Source organism: Phaeodactylum tricornutum, chromosome 12, assembly GCF_000150955.2.
Source record: "Phaeodactylum tricornutum CCAP 1055/1 chromosome 12, whole genome shotgun sequence".
Lineage (NCBI taxonomy): Eukaryota > Bacillariophyta > Bacillariophyceae > Surirellales > Neidiaceae > Phaeodactylum > Phaeodactylum tricornutum.
The window spans coordinates 789,075-802,011 of record NC_011680.1 but is presented as its reverse complement, the minus strand read 5'-3'; the positions used below and the strand labels follow the sequence as shown (position 1 = coordinate 802,011).

At 47.2% G+C, this 12,937-nt stretch overlaps 3 protein-coding genes across 3 annotated transcripts; 1 reads left to right on the top strand and 2 right to left on the bottom strand.

Moving 5' to 3' along the window:
- Window positions 1-8,431: 8,431 nt before the first annotated feature.
- PHATRDRAFT_47200 (predicted protein) lies at window positions 8,432-9,034 on the top strand. The gene is made up of 2 exons (XM_002181408.1): window positions 8,432-8,553; window positions 8,667-9,034. Exons 1-2 carry the CDS (start codon window positions 8,470-8,472, stop codon window positions 8,889-8,891), a joined length of 309 nt encoding a protein of 102 aa, XP_002181444.1. The 5' UTR covers window positions 8,432-8,469; the 3' UTR covers window positions 8,892-9,034.
- A 297-nt stretch (window positions 9,035-9,331) lies between these two features.
- On the bottom strand, window positions 9,332-10,423 carry PHATRDRAFT_47199 (predicted protein; the record flags this gene model as incomplete). Its single annotated transcript, XM_002181227.1, has 1 exon — window positions 9,332-10,423. The coding sequence occupies exon 1, from the start codon at window positions 10,301-10,303 to the stop codon at window positions 9,332-9,334; it is 972 nt and encodes a 323-aa protein (XP_002181263.1). The 5' UTR covers window positions 10,304-10,423.
- Window positions 10,424-11,335: 912 nt separating this feature from the next.
- Window positions 11,336-12,814, bottom strand: PHATRDRAFT_47198 (predicted protein; the record flags this gene model as incomplete). The annotated part of the gene is made up of 1 exon (XM_002181226.1): window positions 11,336-12,814. The coding sequence occupies one exon, from the start codon at window positions 12,812-12,814 to the stop codon at window positions 11,336-11,338; it is 1,479 nt and encodes a 492-aa protein (XP_002181262.1).
- Window positions 12,815-12,937: the final 123 nt, after the last annotated feature.

The window sequence follows — 12,937 nt, the reverse complement described above, 5'->3', positions numbered from 1 at the left end:
GTTTGGCATGTTCCCTTTTAAGCGCCCCATACCAGACATAAAGGACTGCATCGTAAAGGGGAGTCCTGCCGATTCAAGGCACGTAACGAGATTGATCGAGGAGAAACCAGAACGGCGCCCAAGGCTTGTGAAGGTATCCAGAGACTGCAGTCTTGCAAGCGAAGGAGCTTCTTCCAAAGCTACACTTGGAGCATCGATCACACCCTTCAACTCTCGAAATCGAAACTCTGAAAGGAGACAATCCGCGGCGATCCAATCGTCACGGTCGCCAATAGCCGATAACCCTTCCTTGTATAGCCGAAAGAACTCTGACGCATTAAAGTCCGCTTCCACATTTGTCGCCACAGAATCTTCCACTGAAATGGGGTGCGCCAAATTTGAGTTTTCAGATTGATCACAAAACCGATAATCAGTATAAGCCTCAGCGTACAGCAGAGCTGATGCAAATCTCTTGATGAAGATACAAGCCGTGGCAATACTTAGTCCATCGACACGGAGCCCACAGCTAAATGGAACCATTACAGCAGGGTCAGATAACTTTTTACCTTCGGACGCGATCGAATCGCCTTCCAATGCTGACAAATTTTTGACATGGCCATTGAAGTGAGTGAATTGCTCCTGCGCTGTCAATCGAAGCAAATTCAAAGTGTCGACAGCAAGTTCCAGGGTCCGCCGATTGAATATCTCAATGCCAGTCAAAGATCCATTATTCTGAAAATGTGCAGGTAGAAGCGCTCCAAATGAGCTAGAGATTAACTCAAAATGGTCACCTTGGAAAGGAGCGCGCCACTTTATTGACGATTCTTTACTTTTCAAGCGGGAGCCTATCAAAAGGTCGCTGATCACCAGAGGAAACACAGAAGCAGCAAACTGAGGCTCCAAAAGGCTCATCCGAACGCACATGACGCAAAAGTTCAGTCCTTCTCTTGAGCGACCATTGAGTGGTAGATTGTCTGGTTTAAAGTTACACAGCAACAGTGACGGAACAAGTTTGCATATCCAATTTTCAAAAGAAGTCTCTGTATCAGACCCTCGGCGCCACAGAGATTCGTTCCAGCACCAGTCTTTATCAACAGGGTCCATTGGTGACGTGTCACTTTTCAGCTTGTAAACTTCGAGAGCGCTCAACGTCGAAACAGCTGCGGTTTTCGTTTTCCGGTTTACACCACATGAAAATAAAGGCCGAAGAAGTCGGAGGTCGTCTTCGCCTAGATAGCGGCTATACTCAGACAGCTTTACAATACCGGAAAGTGCGAAGAGAGATTCTATTGCACAAATTGCTATATTTCCATCAGAAGCAGAAAGGCACTTAACGAGAACACTCAAGCACTTTGCTTGAAGAAAACTGATCAGCCCATCATCTTGAATGGAGCTAATCAGAGAGTTGGGAGTAGCTATAATAGGGACGGAATCAAGTTGGAATGGCCTGATTCTACTGAGACAGCGGGTCGACAAGAGCCGAACTTCCGAGGAGAACGTTGGGCCACAATAACCTGACAGAAGCCAGACCACAGAGTTGAACTCTCCCTTCTTAATGTATAACAGACAGTTAGGAGGCAATCCTGATCTCAAAAAGTCTTCGAGTTCAAGAAGCTCGGCTTTTAGTATCCTTTCTTTGACGGGAAAGGATCGACAGCCGCTTGCACCACGTGATTCTATGTATGGTTGGCAATCCTTACGACGAAGACGCTGTATTATGATCGGCAGCTTACAAAGGCCTTCTCCTGCCTGCTGGGAAAGAAAATTTTGAACAAGAACTTGCGCGCAGAGGTTGCTTCCTGTTTGTACCAAAATCTCTCTTGCATTTGGTTCGACCTCATACGGCGGCATTGCCCCAACTAATGCGTCGGGAATAGCATTCAATGCTGCAAAATTCTCAAAGATATACTGAAAAAATTCGTAGGTCTTTGTGACAGTATCAATCACTTGCCTCTCCGCAAAAGTTAAGTCCATCGAGTTTTCGAGAAGATTCAACGCCGGTTCGTTGAGGGGAGACATCAATCCAAAGGAGCGCTGCAAGAGTGCTTGTCTGGCTATCTTGATTTTCGCTGTGTGATCCAGCAGCTTTCCTTGCGCTGTCTCGTGCGCATGCATCACTACACCAAGCATATCCTTTGAAACGATAGAAAATCTGGAGCTTGTCGGTCGTTCGTCGGAAGGCTTTGAAAAATCAGAGAGAAGCTTTCTTAAAATAACAACAATTCCAAGGTGGATGGGCTCTTGTTCAGGCCAAAGTAAAAGTTCGGAAATTGTTGATATAAATAAATCTGTCTGTGAAGGACAACTAACTAACAGTACCTTTGACATGACATCCAACACCACCAAACACCGATCCTTTCCGCTCTTTCCAATCGTTCTGTGGAGCCAGACTTTTGCGAATAAAGTAAACTCTACAGCAGTGCAGCCAAGAGTAGACAGCGCGCTAAAAGTACCCTTTTCGTGATCACAGAGACGTGTTGCTAAGTTCGAGAAAGCGGTATGGAGACGAGAGACAGCGTCGTCGTGCGATATTTTCCCTAGCTCTGATCCATAGACAAACCCTCGCAGTAATTCGCGAAAGACTATATGAGCCTCGCGCTGCCCGATATGATTCAAAACTTTGTCAGTCACAATCAAAGTAACGACACGCTCCATTTCATCAGCAGTCTCATCATTCCTCTGAGCCAAGCTGCGTAGCGATACACAATAGGCTAGGAGAGGGGCAGCATTTGCGCGAATCAACCGACCCAATGTTTCATAGTTTGCGTGATCAAAGAAAACTGAACAGAGATCTTTTATTTGGTGGTCTTCCAGAAGCAGTTTCTGAACTTCCTCCTCTGTTCGAAGGTGAAGCGACTGCCTCGCTAATCGATGAAGGACTTGAGGCATAATCACTCTACAGTACCTAGACGAGAACTCGAACGCTGCCGCCTCGTATAACGCGCTGTAGTTGAGGCGGTTCCAGCAAGGAACTCCTCCATAATGCAGGATTTGACGAAGAAGATTTGGCGCTGTGAGAATGAGTGGTAAGTCCAAGATAGCATAGCCGCCTTCAATCCACATTCGCATTAAGCCATCAATATGTTCTTCAACTAGCGAGTCGGCTCGTCGATAGCCAAACCGACTAGCTATTCCGTCAAGGACTTGAAGGGATATCAACTCGTGCTCTAGACTCATCTTTGCGTACTGGATGAGGTTGAACATGATCTGACTTAGGGTCCATTCATCTGCAACTGTAGCCCCGATTGAAATCCAGCAGTCAAGAACTGACGTTCTGACAGAAAGAAAAGCATCGTTCCAAACCTGGTGTACCATAGTGGATCGATCTTCACCCAATCCAAGGGTTTTGTTAGAATACCAGTCTGTGTAAGCCTGTTTAGTGATAGGCTCCGTCTGGGCCTCAAATATAGGAAAGAGCGACCGTTTCACAGAATCATGGACTTTCTTTTCCGGTAGAATTTTGATTGCGGCACCAACGGCATTGCAACCCTCTCGCCGGACAAGATCATCAATATCGCACAGGGAAGGCAAAACGAACAGTATTGGGAAGCTTTTATCGAAATTGCGATGAAAGACGTCGTCTCCAGCTCGAAAAGAAGATACGGCGGCTCTCATCTGCATGATACGAAGTGGCGGCCGGTGTGCAAGTGTCCTCAGACATGACGGGGAAGGGCTTGTCCCGAGTAGTCTTGTCAATTCTTGGACCTCAAACGGTGTCAAACGGGCTCGGACACCGTAGCTAGCCATGAACTTTACGATGCTTGCGCATACATCGTAACCGTACAGATGCAAGTGAGACTCTGGCGGCGAGTTCGATCGAATTGCAGCAATAACGAAGCAGATCAACGATGTCATCGACTTCTCTTCGACTACGGAAGTTGGATCAACAGAGAGCACTCTTTTTTGTAGTATAAGTGATTGCATCAAGCATGATCTTTTTGCACATACCAACAATGCACAGAAACCGCCTTCAGGATCAGCAGTCTCGTTATCCCCGATCTTTTCGATGCCGAGAAGAGCGCATCCGACATAGCGGCAAGATTCCATTGAAGGATCTAATGCGACCAAAAGTTCGGCCAGGACAAGGGCCAGCGGAAGAGAAGGACTTGGTCTGCCTTCTTTATCATTCGGATTTGTAGGAGAATATCTGTACGTTTCGGTGTTGCGACGCTTACGCTTCCGACTGTCCAGCCCTTTAGTTGAAGGGTCTGATCTGGACGAAAGAGCGAAGTCGTCACCGTCATTTTCGAAGAATAAGGAATCTTCCATCCCGGTATCCGATTTTTTGTCGTGCAATGAGCTGCCATTGTCGTCAGCGAAGTCGCCTACCACATATTGATCCAAGAACGCACGGCATGCGTTACGAACGAGAGTGGCATTTTCAACAACCATCAGCGGACAAGAAGTGCTAGTATGAGCAAACCACCCATTAAGAGACTGGCTGATCCCGAGGACAATTTTGAACAGGATAAAAAGAGAGTGATCGGTACATATCTGTGAAACCTCGACTGCAACGCACTTAAACATTTCCGATATTCTCTCCCAAAGCCCAAGCAGCTCTTGAGATCCCGGATCCAGGCCATTGGATAAGGCTATTCTGAGCTCCAATTGTAGACTCCATGCTTTCATTAGGATTGCAGGCTCTTCTACATCTCTAGCTGCTTCCAATACATGGAAAGAGATGCGGGCGATCCGAGAGCAAAAATGGTTTCGATACGCATGGCTCTGTATGTGTGAAACAACGTCAATCGAGTTTTCATTCTGCATATCCATGGCTTTGCATAGCATCTGCAACAAGCGCTGATGCATATCGACCAACCCCGAGTGGATCACAGTGACACGAGCATCAAACGGTTCTTGCACGTATTCCTCAGGCGACCACATGGATTGCGATTTTGAATGGGGATCCTCTGTGAAGAAGTTGTATGACGATCGATCGTACACCAACGAATCCTTGTCGAGAGCTGCCCAAGCGGCATTTCCGTTGGCGATTGCTGCTAAACAACTACAGGCTAGACTGGAAACGGACTGCGGCCCACAAGCTGCAATTACTTCTGTGCAAAATACAGCGAGCCGGTATCTCTTTGACTGGTCCAACAGCTCCGCTTCCATGACTTCCTCGTCTAATTGGGCGACACTTAAAATGGTATCCTCGCCACTTTCTGACAGTCCAACATTAGATAGCATGGCCCATAGTAATCTAAAAACATGTCCAGTCTCTACACCCCGTGACCTAGCAAAAACGGGCAGTCTCCACACATCAGCTTGCCTTTGCAATATGAAAGATATCCGGCGATCAGTAGAAGACGTACACCAACGCATGCTGGGATCTGTACATAATCCTTGAACGACCGTCGTCAGCAATCTAAGAAAAAAGCTCCCTGTACTTTTCTCTGATGTATTCTTGGTGTAGGCCGAGTAGCGGAAGTCTTGCCGAAATAAACATTGCCATACTCCTCTCCATGTACTTTGTAGACAATTCCAGTCAACAGTCTCGGCGTTTCGTCTTAGGAACGAATGCACTGATGTTGCATGCGCAAGCCGATCGAGACAGGAAAGAGCAGCTTTCTGGACGTTGACATCGCCGTCGAGACCTCCATGTCGTTCAAGAATACTGCCAACAACCCCAACGAGAAGTGCCATATCTGCTGGGCGACACAGAGGCATCTGACCATTTTCAGCATCGGGATCGTCCACATTATCGACTGAAAACCATTCAGTTTCTGAACTCATAAACCAACAAGAACCGTTCGGAAATAATTCTGATGCGACACTAAGAATATTCAAGAAAAACACTGCTCGGCTGGAATCGATCTCCGTTGATTTTGGGTCTTGATTCTTCAAGCTATCAAAAACCGGATGATCGACTGCATTTCCGAGAACACCCCCATGTCCCCATTCATACAACTGCTTCAAAATTAGGGCTACCATAGGAGATTCAACAATTACCGACGAAGTAAACTCATTGGGAAGAGATTGCTCGTCTCGAGAGCGCATCAAATCATATGGATCAGGCTGGTTCTCCAAAAAGGACTTGCACAGCTCTGTCGGATCTGCAACATCTTTCCAAACGTTTTTTAACAAATAAAGGCGTTGTGCACACGCCAGCAACCTAGCTAAAAGTTCCAATTGATCACGTTGCCCCTTCTTCATTGTGTCCGACCTAGATGAATCTGAATCTATGACTCGGTCGGGATCTTTCATGACCATTTCAAGCATGCTCCATACAATACTTAAATCGAGAGTCGCTTCACCTAGCGCACCGAGGTCTCCATGCGAGAGACCTTGAACTTTCCCGGCGATTTCGGACACGATACTACGCAGCATAAATTGGTAAATGAGAAGGCAACAAAAAATGTAGGACTAGCATCACGGTACAAATAATTCAACTTACAGCATTGACGAGAAAAATCCATTAAGAGCTCGTCGCTCGAAAGAGAGCGCGTTACTGTATCGCTTCAGCGCTGCTTTAATAATGGTCTTTCCGTGTCGGGCGAGTGGTGCCATGCACTGATGGGGATGCGAACGAACCATTCCTGTCAAGCCTTCCAGTATTGGTACAAACTCGACAACGCTAGGTAGCACGTGTTCCTTGTTCTTCCGACGAATCCACCGCATAACCATTTTTATCGTTCCCGGTACGAGCAAATGTAAACCAACCCCGAGTTCATTCGATGTTTTCATCAAGTTCTGAAACGCTTTGCATGCGTATGCCACGTGAGTGGGATCAGAGGGATAGACACTTTCATCCTCCACGAGCAATCGAGTCTCCACTTCTTCTAAGATGATTTGCATCTCAGGCACTGGTTTCATATTTGCAACATACTCTCTCCGAGAACATATAAAGGCCAGCATATCCAGCAAATCGACTTCGGCAAGAGCCAGTGGTCGATCGTCGTCAACTAGACCAAAAACAAACGCGATCACTTTTTTAATTTCAGAACGAGAAAGTCTGGAAGGGGGTTGTAATTTGCTTCCGGCTCGATAATCGATCCCTTCATCGTAAAGGTGGCACAATTTGATGAGTTTGAGAGGGATGGTGACGTCGTTTCGATTTAGCTTCACCTTCTTATCGTCGAGAATCATGTCAATAAAAACCATGGCATGCTGTACAATGTTTCGCCACAATTCTGATAAGGCCCGATGGCGAGACGCCCTCAGGTTTCGCGTTGTTCCCCGAGCGGGTGTTCCCTCCAGAGCCAGTTTGCGGCGCACTTCTGGTGTTGCCAAGAGCTGTTGCAGCTCATCGCACGCCTTTCGTCGCGTAATTACAGATTTCTCGACACACATAGCTTCCGTCAAGCTGCTTATTCGTTTGTACGTGGCCATGATAGTACACGATAACAAGAACTAGCACCTTTGAAGCATAATATCCATTTCTAATTTTTTGATTCCGATTTCTTCGGAGCCAAGTATGGACCAGAGCAACTGATCGAATAGAAAGATTGCAATGGATCATCAAATCAATGCCTCCTGTCAGCACGTCGTTGACAAGTGAATTTCGAGCATGCTCATGATCTCGTCTGTCAATGTCGGGTTTGAATCATCTTGACAGTGAGATATAGTTTAAGGGGAGGGTCCTTTCGCCGGATTCCCGTCCTACATTAGGTTGGATATATGTGGCTTTCTGCAGTTACTTTTTCTCTTTTCTAGGTCGGAACTGATAAAACTTCTTCGAAGTCGAGGGAGATGTGGTTGGCTGCAGTAGGTAGCGTCGCAACAGTGGCAGGTAGTCCAACAAGTTATTTCGTTGCCGTTGACGTCGCCGTTTAAAACCTTGAACGTCTCATAGTAGTTCCTTTGTCGCAAAAATGCGAAATATTTGTCCCGACAGAAACACTGCATGAACTTATATTGCACTATAACTCGATAACGTACGCGAAAAATTCTTGCTACCTTGCAATATGGACCAATCCCAAGATATGATGTCGACCGAGATAAAGTACTTTTCTTTTGGTTGGACAAGCCATGGGCAAACCATAGACATGGTAGCTATTGACCAGCGAGACTTAACAAGGACTTCGATTCTTCACGACAGAGTCGCATAGCGTTAGCGAAATAGTTTGGAGGTCATTACCGTTGACTCCCAACAATGTGATCATCTAAGATAGTGGCAGTCATATCCTCTGGTACAAATCGACCAGATACTCACCCGCAGTTAGCGACTGGATTCGTTTTGATATGAAAATCACTGTCAACAGCATGAGCGATTTTCCCGCAAGCCCTCAATATAATTTCTAAAGAGACAACACATTTAAACAAAAGTTCTGGCGATAACCGCCATTGACCGTTGATCTTATGTAATATTCTGTCTTTAGGCAAGATCTTAAAATGGAGAAAACTCTGGCGATCTATCTAATTTTGAAATAACGGTCCTTTACGTTTAGATTCATCTTGGTTCGCCTTCCCCTCTCTCACCGGACGGATCGTTCGTTCCACAATTTTCAGTCCTTGACATTCGACCCCCGTGTACTCCAGAAAATACAAACAATGGTTTTTAAGAAGCTTCGCAAGACAATGGGCCGCAGAAAGGCCGGAAAGGATGCCCCAGCCGCCGCAGAAGCTGTTCAGAAGGTGCGTATAATGCGCTCTTGAATTTGACAACTAGAAACTTGCAGCCGAGCTCCTTGCAAAGACATTCCAATTCGCTTGTGGTCTGACAACCTTTGTTTTGATTTCGGAAGCAGAACGATTCTATCGACGAAGACTTTCCACAGGATGAAACGCTTGCTGCTGCAGAATCTCGTGAGGAAGCTCCGGTCCCTGTCAAAGAAGCCGATAATGAACCCGCTTCCGAAACCGCAGAGGCTTCCGAAGAGAGCGACGAGCAGGAGCGTGCTACACCGGACAACCTCGAACAGGAGGCTCAAGAGGATACATACATAGGCTGCTGCGGTATCAATTGCAACTAAGGCCGTACCCTTCACCAGAGCCAAAGTCGTTCATTTGTTTCATGTCGGTTGGATGTGCGAGTGAAGTGGCACAGGAAACCAAACGAAATGCTCAAAAGTATTTGTGTTGGTATTAATAACAATAGCATCGATTTGATGTTTCGGAAAATTGATTCGTGTAGTATTGCAGCATCAGACTCATGTAGCAAGTATCAATTTTTATCGAAATGATTGTGGCCCTGTGTTTCGTCATCGCTGTATCAGTACAGTGGGATGCAAATAGGACCGCGTACAGATGTCGAACAGGCATCGCTCCCGGAAACAATGCTGGAAGATGTCAGGTGACCCTCAAATCAATGAATTTTATATAACTGTCAGTGCGCACGATATACTCGGAAAAAGTGACGGGCAGACTGTAGACATGATTTCTACTAGCACCGAAAAGCTCTTCTTAAAATTTTCTATACGCTCTTCCAGCCTTCGTGCAATGCAACTATGCCACCAGTCAAATTGGTGTACCGAGATACCTGAAAACCAGCGTTCTTCATCCGAGTCACCAGCTCATCCTGATTTGAAAATCTCCGAATGCTCTCCACCAAATACTGATACGATTCTCGATCTTGTGCTACAATCTGACCCATGGCGGGTATCACGTGAAAGGAGTAAGTATCATAGATCGTTCGAAGCAGCTCGTTGGGAACCTGGGAAAATTCGAGGCAAATGAATCGTCCACCCGGCTTGAGAACACGATTTGCCTCTCGTAGCGCCATGTCCACATCCGTCACGTTACGTAGCCCAAAAGCAATCGTATATAAATCGAAAGAGTTGTCTTCAAACTCAAGCGCCTGGGCGTTCCCTTGCATGAATCGTAAGCCTCGGCTGTCATCCAAAAGAGAATTGCCGAAGCGCTTTCGTGCTCTTACATCTCCAACACGCAACATTTCGTGATTAATATCACAGACCGTGACGGAAACCGGGTCTTCTCCGGACGATTTGGCCCGTTCTACGCATCCTGCCGCGTTTACAAAGCGAAAAGCGACGTCTCCCGTCCCGCCTGCGACATCGAGAATACGAAGGTCCCCGTTGGTGCGACGAACCGCCGAGGCCATGGATTCCACTGATGATACTTCCAGCAAATAGTCTTTCCAGTATCGATGCAGTCCACCGCTCATGAGATCATTCATGACATCGTAAGAATCCGCGACATTATCAAATACTTGACGTACGAGACTTTCCTTTTGGTCGATGGCTACTTGTTCGAAACCAAAATGAGTCGAATTTCCCGAAAGATAAGGCTTCGATTCGTTTGCCGGTACCGTCGACGAATAGGTTCGAATTTTTGGGAATGAGACCGGTAGCGTACCAAGTTTCGCAACTGACAGGCGACTTGACTTTACGATGCTTCTCGGGACGGAGAGGATCCGGTGAATCATTCTTGCTTTCTTGGAGCAGAAATGTTTGGTTTTACAGCGGCGATAAATATGGTAGCGAGTATCAACTCGATGTTTGACAGGAAGGTATCTAAAGATGAGAGTGAGCTGAATCTGGGAAAATTTGAACTAGAGGTATTTGTAGCTTTTGTCTTTGGTAGTAGCAGTCGAATTTCGTCCCACGTTCGGTGTCGAGAAGCTGCCCCAACCCTTACGACATTCACTCATTGTCACTTAAATTCCGCGAGAGATTGGTCACGACAGCAAGTGCAATTTGTATTGTATACAACCCGGAGCGTGGGTTCTCAACCGTGCTCTATCCTCGAAAAATCAAAGGGTCCCACGCAAGGCCACACATAGCACCTTGACGTAACCAACGAGAACGACAGGACCGACAGCTTGTTTCGACAGCGCGGTGTGCATTCAAGCTGATGAATTTATACTCTAGTCATCAAAGCAATGCATCTTTCACTGCTACTCCTTCTCAGTATCCTGCAATCCTGGGCTTCAGATGTGCTTGCCTTTAATTTTGTACTGATGGGGGTACGACGAGGCAAAGGTGCACTGACGCAAAACCTAGAAGGGTCTAGCAAAGATCCCAGAGCTTTAAATCAAGGCAAAGGACAAGAAATAACCGGAGTTACGCTGCCAGCGGATGGAACTATAAAAGGCTGGGAATTTGGCGACGGCGTGCGTCTAGTTTGTGCAAACGTGGGTGGAAAATTCTATGCCGTACAAGGGGACTGCCCTCGCTGTGCTTTCGACTTGTGGAAGGGAGATCTCATTTTTAACGACCCAGCCTGGACGGATCTCCCCCGTGTTGCCTGTCCAACATGCTCGACAACGTTCAGCATGAACTCGGGAAAGCGGGGACCGCCAATCAAACGCAACGGCCTCCAGGCTTTTGTTGGAAAACTCGCGAAAACGGCTACTTCGAGTGACGGCTCGAAGGACGCCAAAGCTTTTCTCGTAACGAGAGATCCAGACGGACGAGTTTACTGCCGAGAAAGATAGAATCACTTGAAATATTGTATGCTATCTAGTCTTGTGCTTCTTTGATTTCTTCTCCTTTCGTTTTTGAATCTTTTTCGCCTCTGTGACCAGGGCCCTTGCCCTTTCTACGGCTTCCGGATCCATGACGACTTCCTTTTCCCATTTCCGCTTCACTCTTTGAAAGTTTTCGCGGTCTTCTTCCGGCGCATTCTCTCTTGGTATTGTTTCTACTTCCTCATTATCCACAGACGCATCGGATGGAGGATCCGATAAATCGTCGTCTCGTTCACAAGAATAGACCGCCAAACAAGTAATCCGCGCTCCGGTTCCTAACTGAATACTGTCGATCATGTCGACCGCCAGCTCTTCCTCGCCAGTTTCTTCATCTTCACTTGTACCTTTGTCACTTTCGTGATCGACACTCTCGTCGTCCGTGTCACTGCTCGGATCCACTGGATTACCTGCATCAACTCCGTCGTCGTTCTTGTCGTCGCTCATAATCATGTTGATGGCCCCTTGCAAGTCCATGAGACTTACAACACCGGCACTGTTTGCAGTTACAACGTGATAACCCCCGACCGCATGTATACATTTAAATCGCTCTTCTCGCGCCACTGGCCCTTCGACTGGTTCGATCGCCATCATGCCTCGGCGCTCCCCTTCTGTATTATCTACACTCTGGACAGCCAAAACCGGCAGCGATCCATCGTTACATGCCGCTGCGACAAACAAGCCTTCTGATACGTCTAATAGACAAATCTGGTTGACCCGAGAGGGAAGTTCAGTATCCAGCAGATCCTTTCCTGTCGCAACATCTCGAACTGTCAAATGCGATCCATAGGCGAAGGCGTAAGCGTCACCATTTACGGGGCTCCAAACGAGACTGACAACCGCATCGTAGTGGGTTCGACCTTGAATGTTCGTGCGCGCGGGTTGGATTTTGCTCACGTACGCTAGTCGACCCTTGGTCAAATCCCAAAGCTTGAGCTTGCCGTCCGATTCACCTCCAGTCAAAACCATTTTCCCCGAAGGATGTACAGCCATCGCTGATACGCCGCCTTCGTGTCCCGCCAGTACATGCTGGACGCTCCAATCGCGCTTTTTGTAGATAACAAGCTTCCCACCCGCAAAGCCCAACAAACAGTGCGTACTCGGCAGGCCGGATGACGACGCTGGCGGAGCAAAGGACGAGCACAAGGGCGTACCGAACTCGGAGGGGGTCCGGACTTCTCCCGATGATGTCAATTTTTTGGCAAAATCGTGAGTTTTCAAGTATTCATCGTATCCGCAGGAGAGCAAAGACCCTGGTAGGCTCTGATTTTTGTCGCTATTCCCAGAAGTAGAGGCACTGCCGCGGCTGGCAATACACAGACTGCGAACGCTGCCTCCGTGTACCGGCGTCGCGAACGATATTTGAAAGCTATTGTGTTTCGATAACTCCCAGCCTGCCAAGACGCCTTCGTAGGTACCTACAACGACAACGACTTTGGGAAGAGGTGGGGCAATTGTTCTTTCGCCCATGGTGCTTCTCTGGCGATGTTTTGAAGATCGACCCAAAAGCTACTGGAAATTGTGAGATACTTTTTCAGGTTGGTTGGTGCCTGATACTGATGCCCGAGTAATATACTGCAAATCCCATTTATT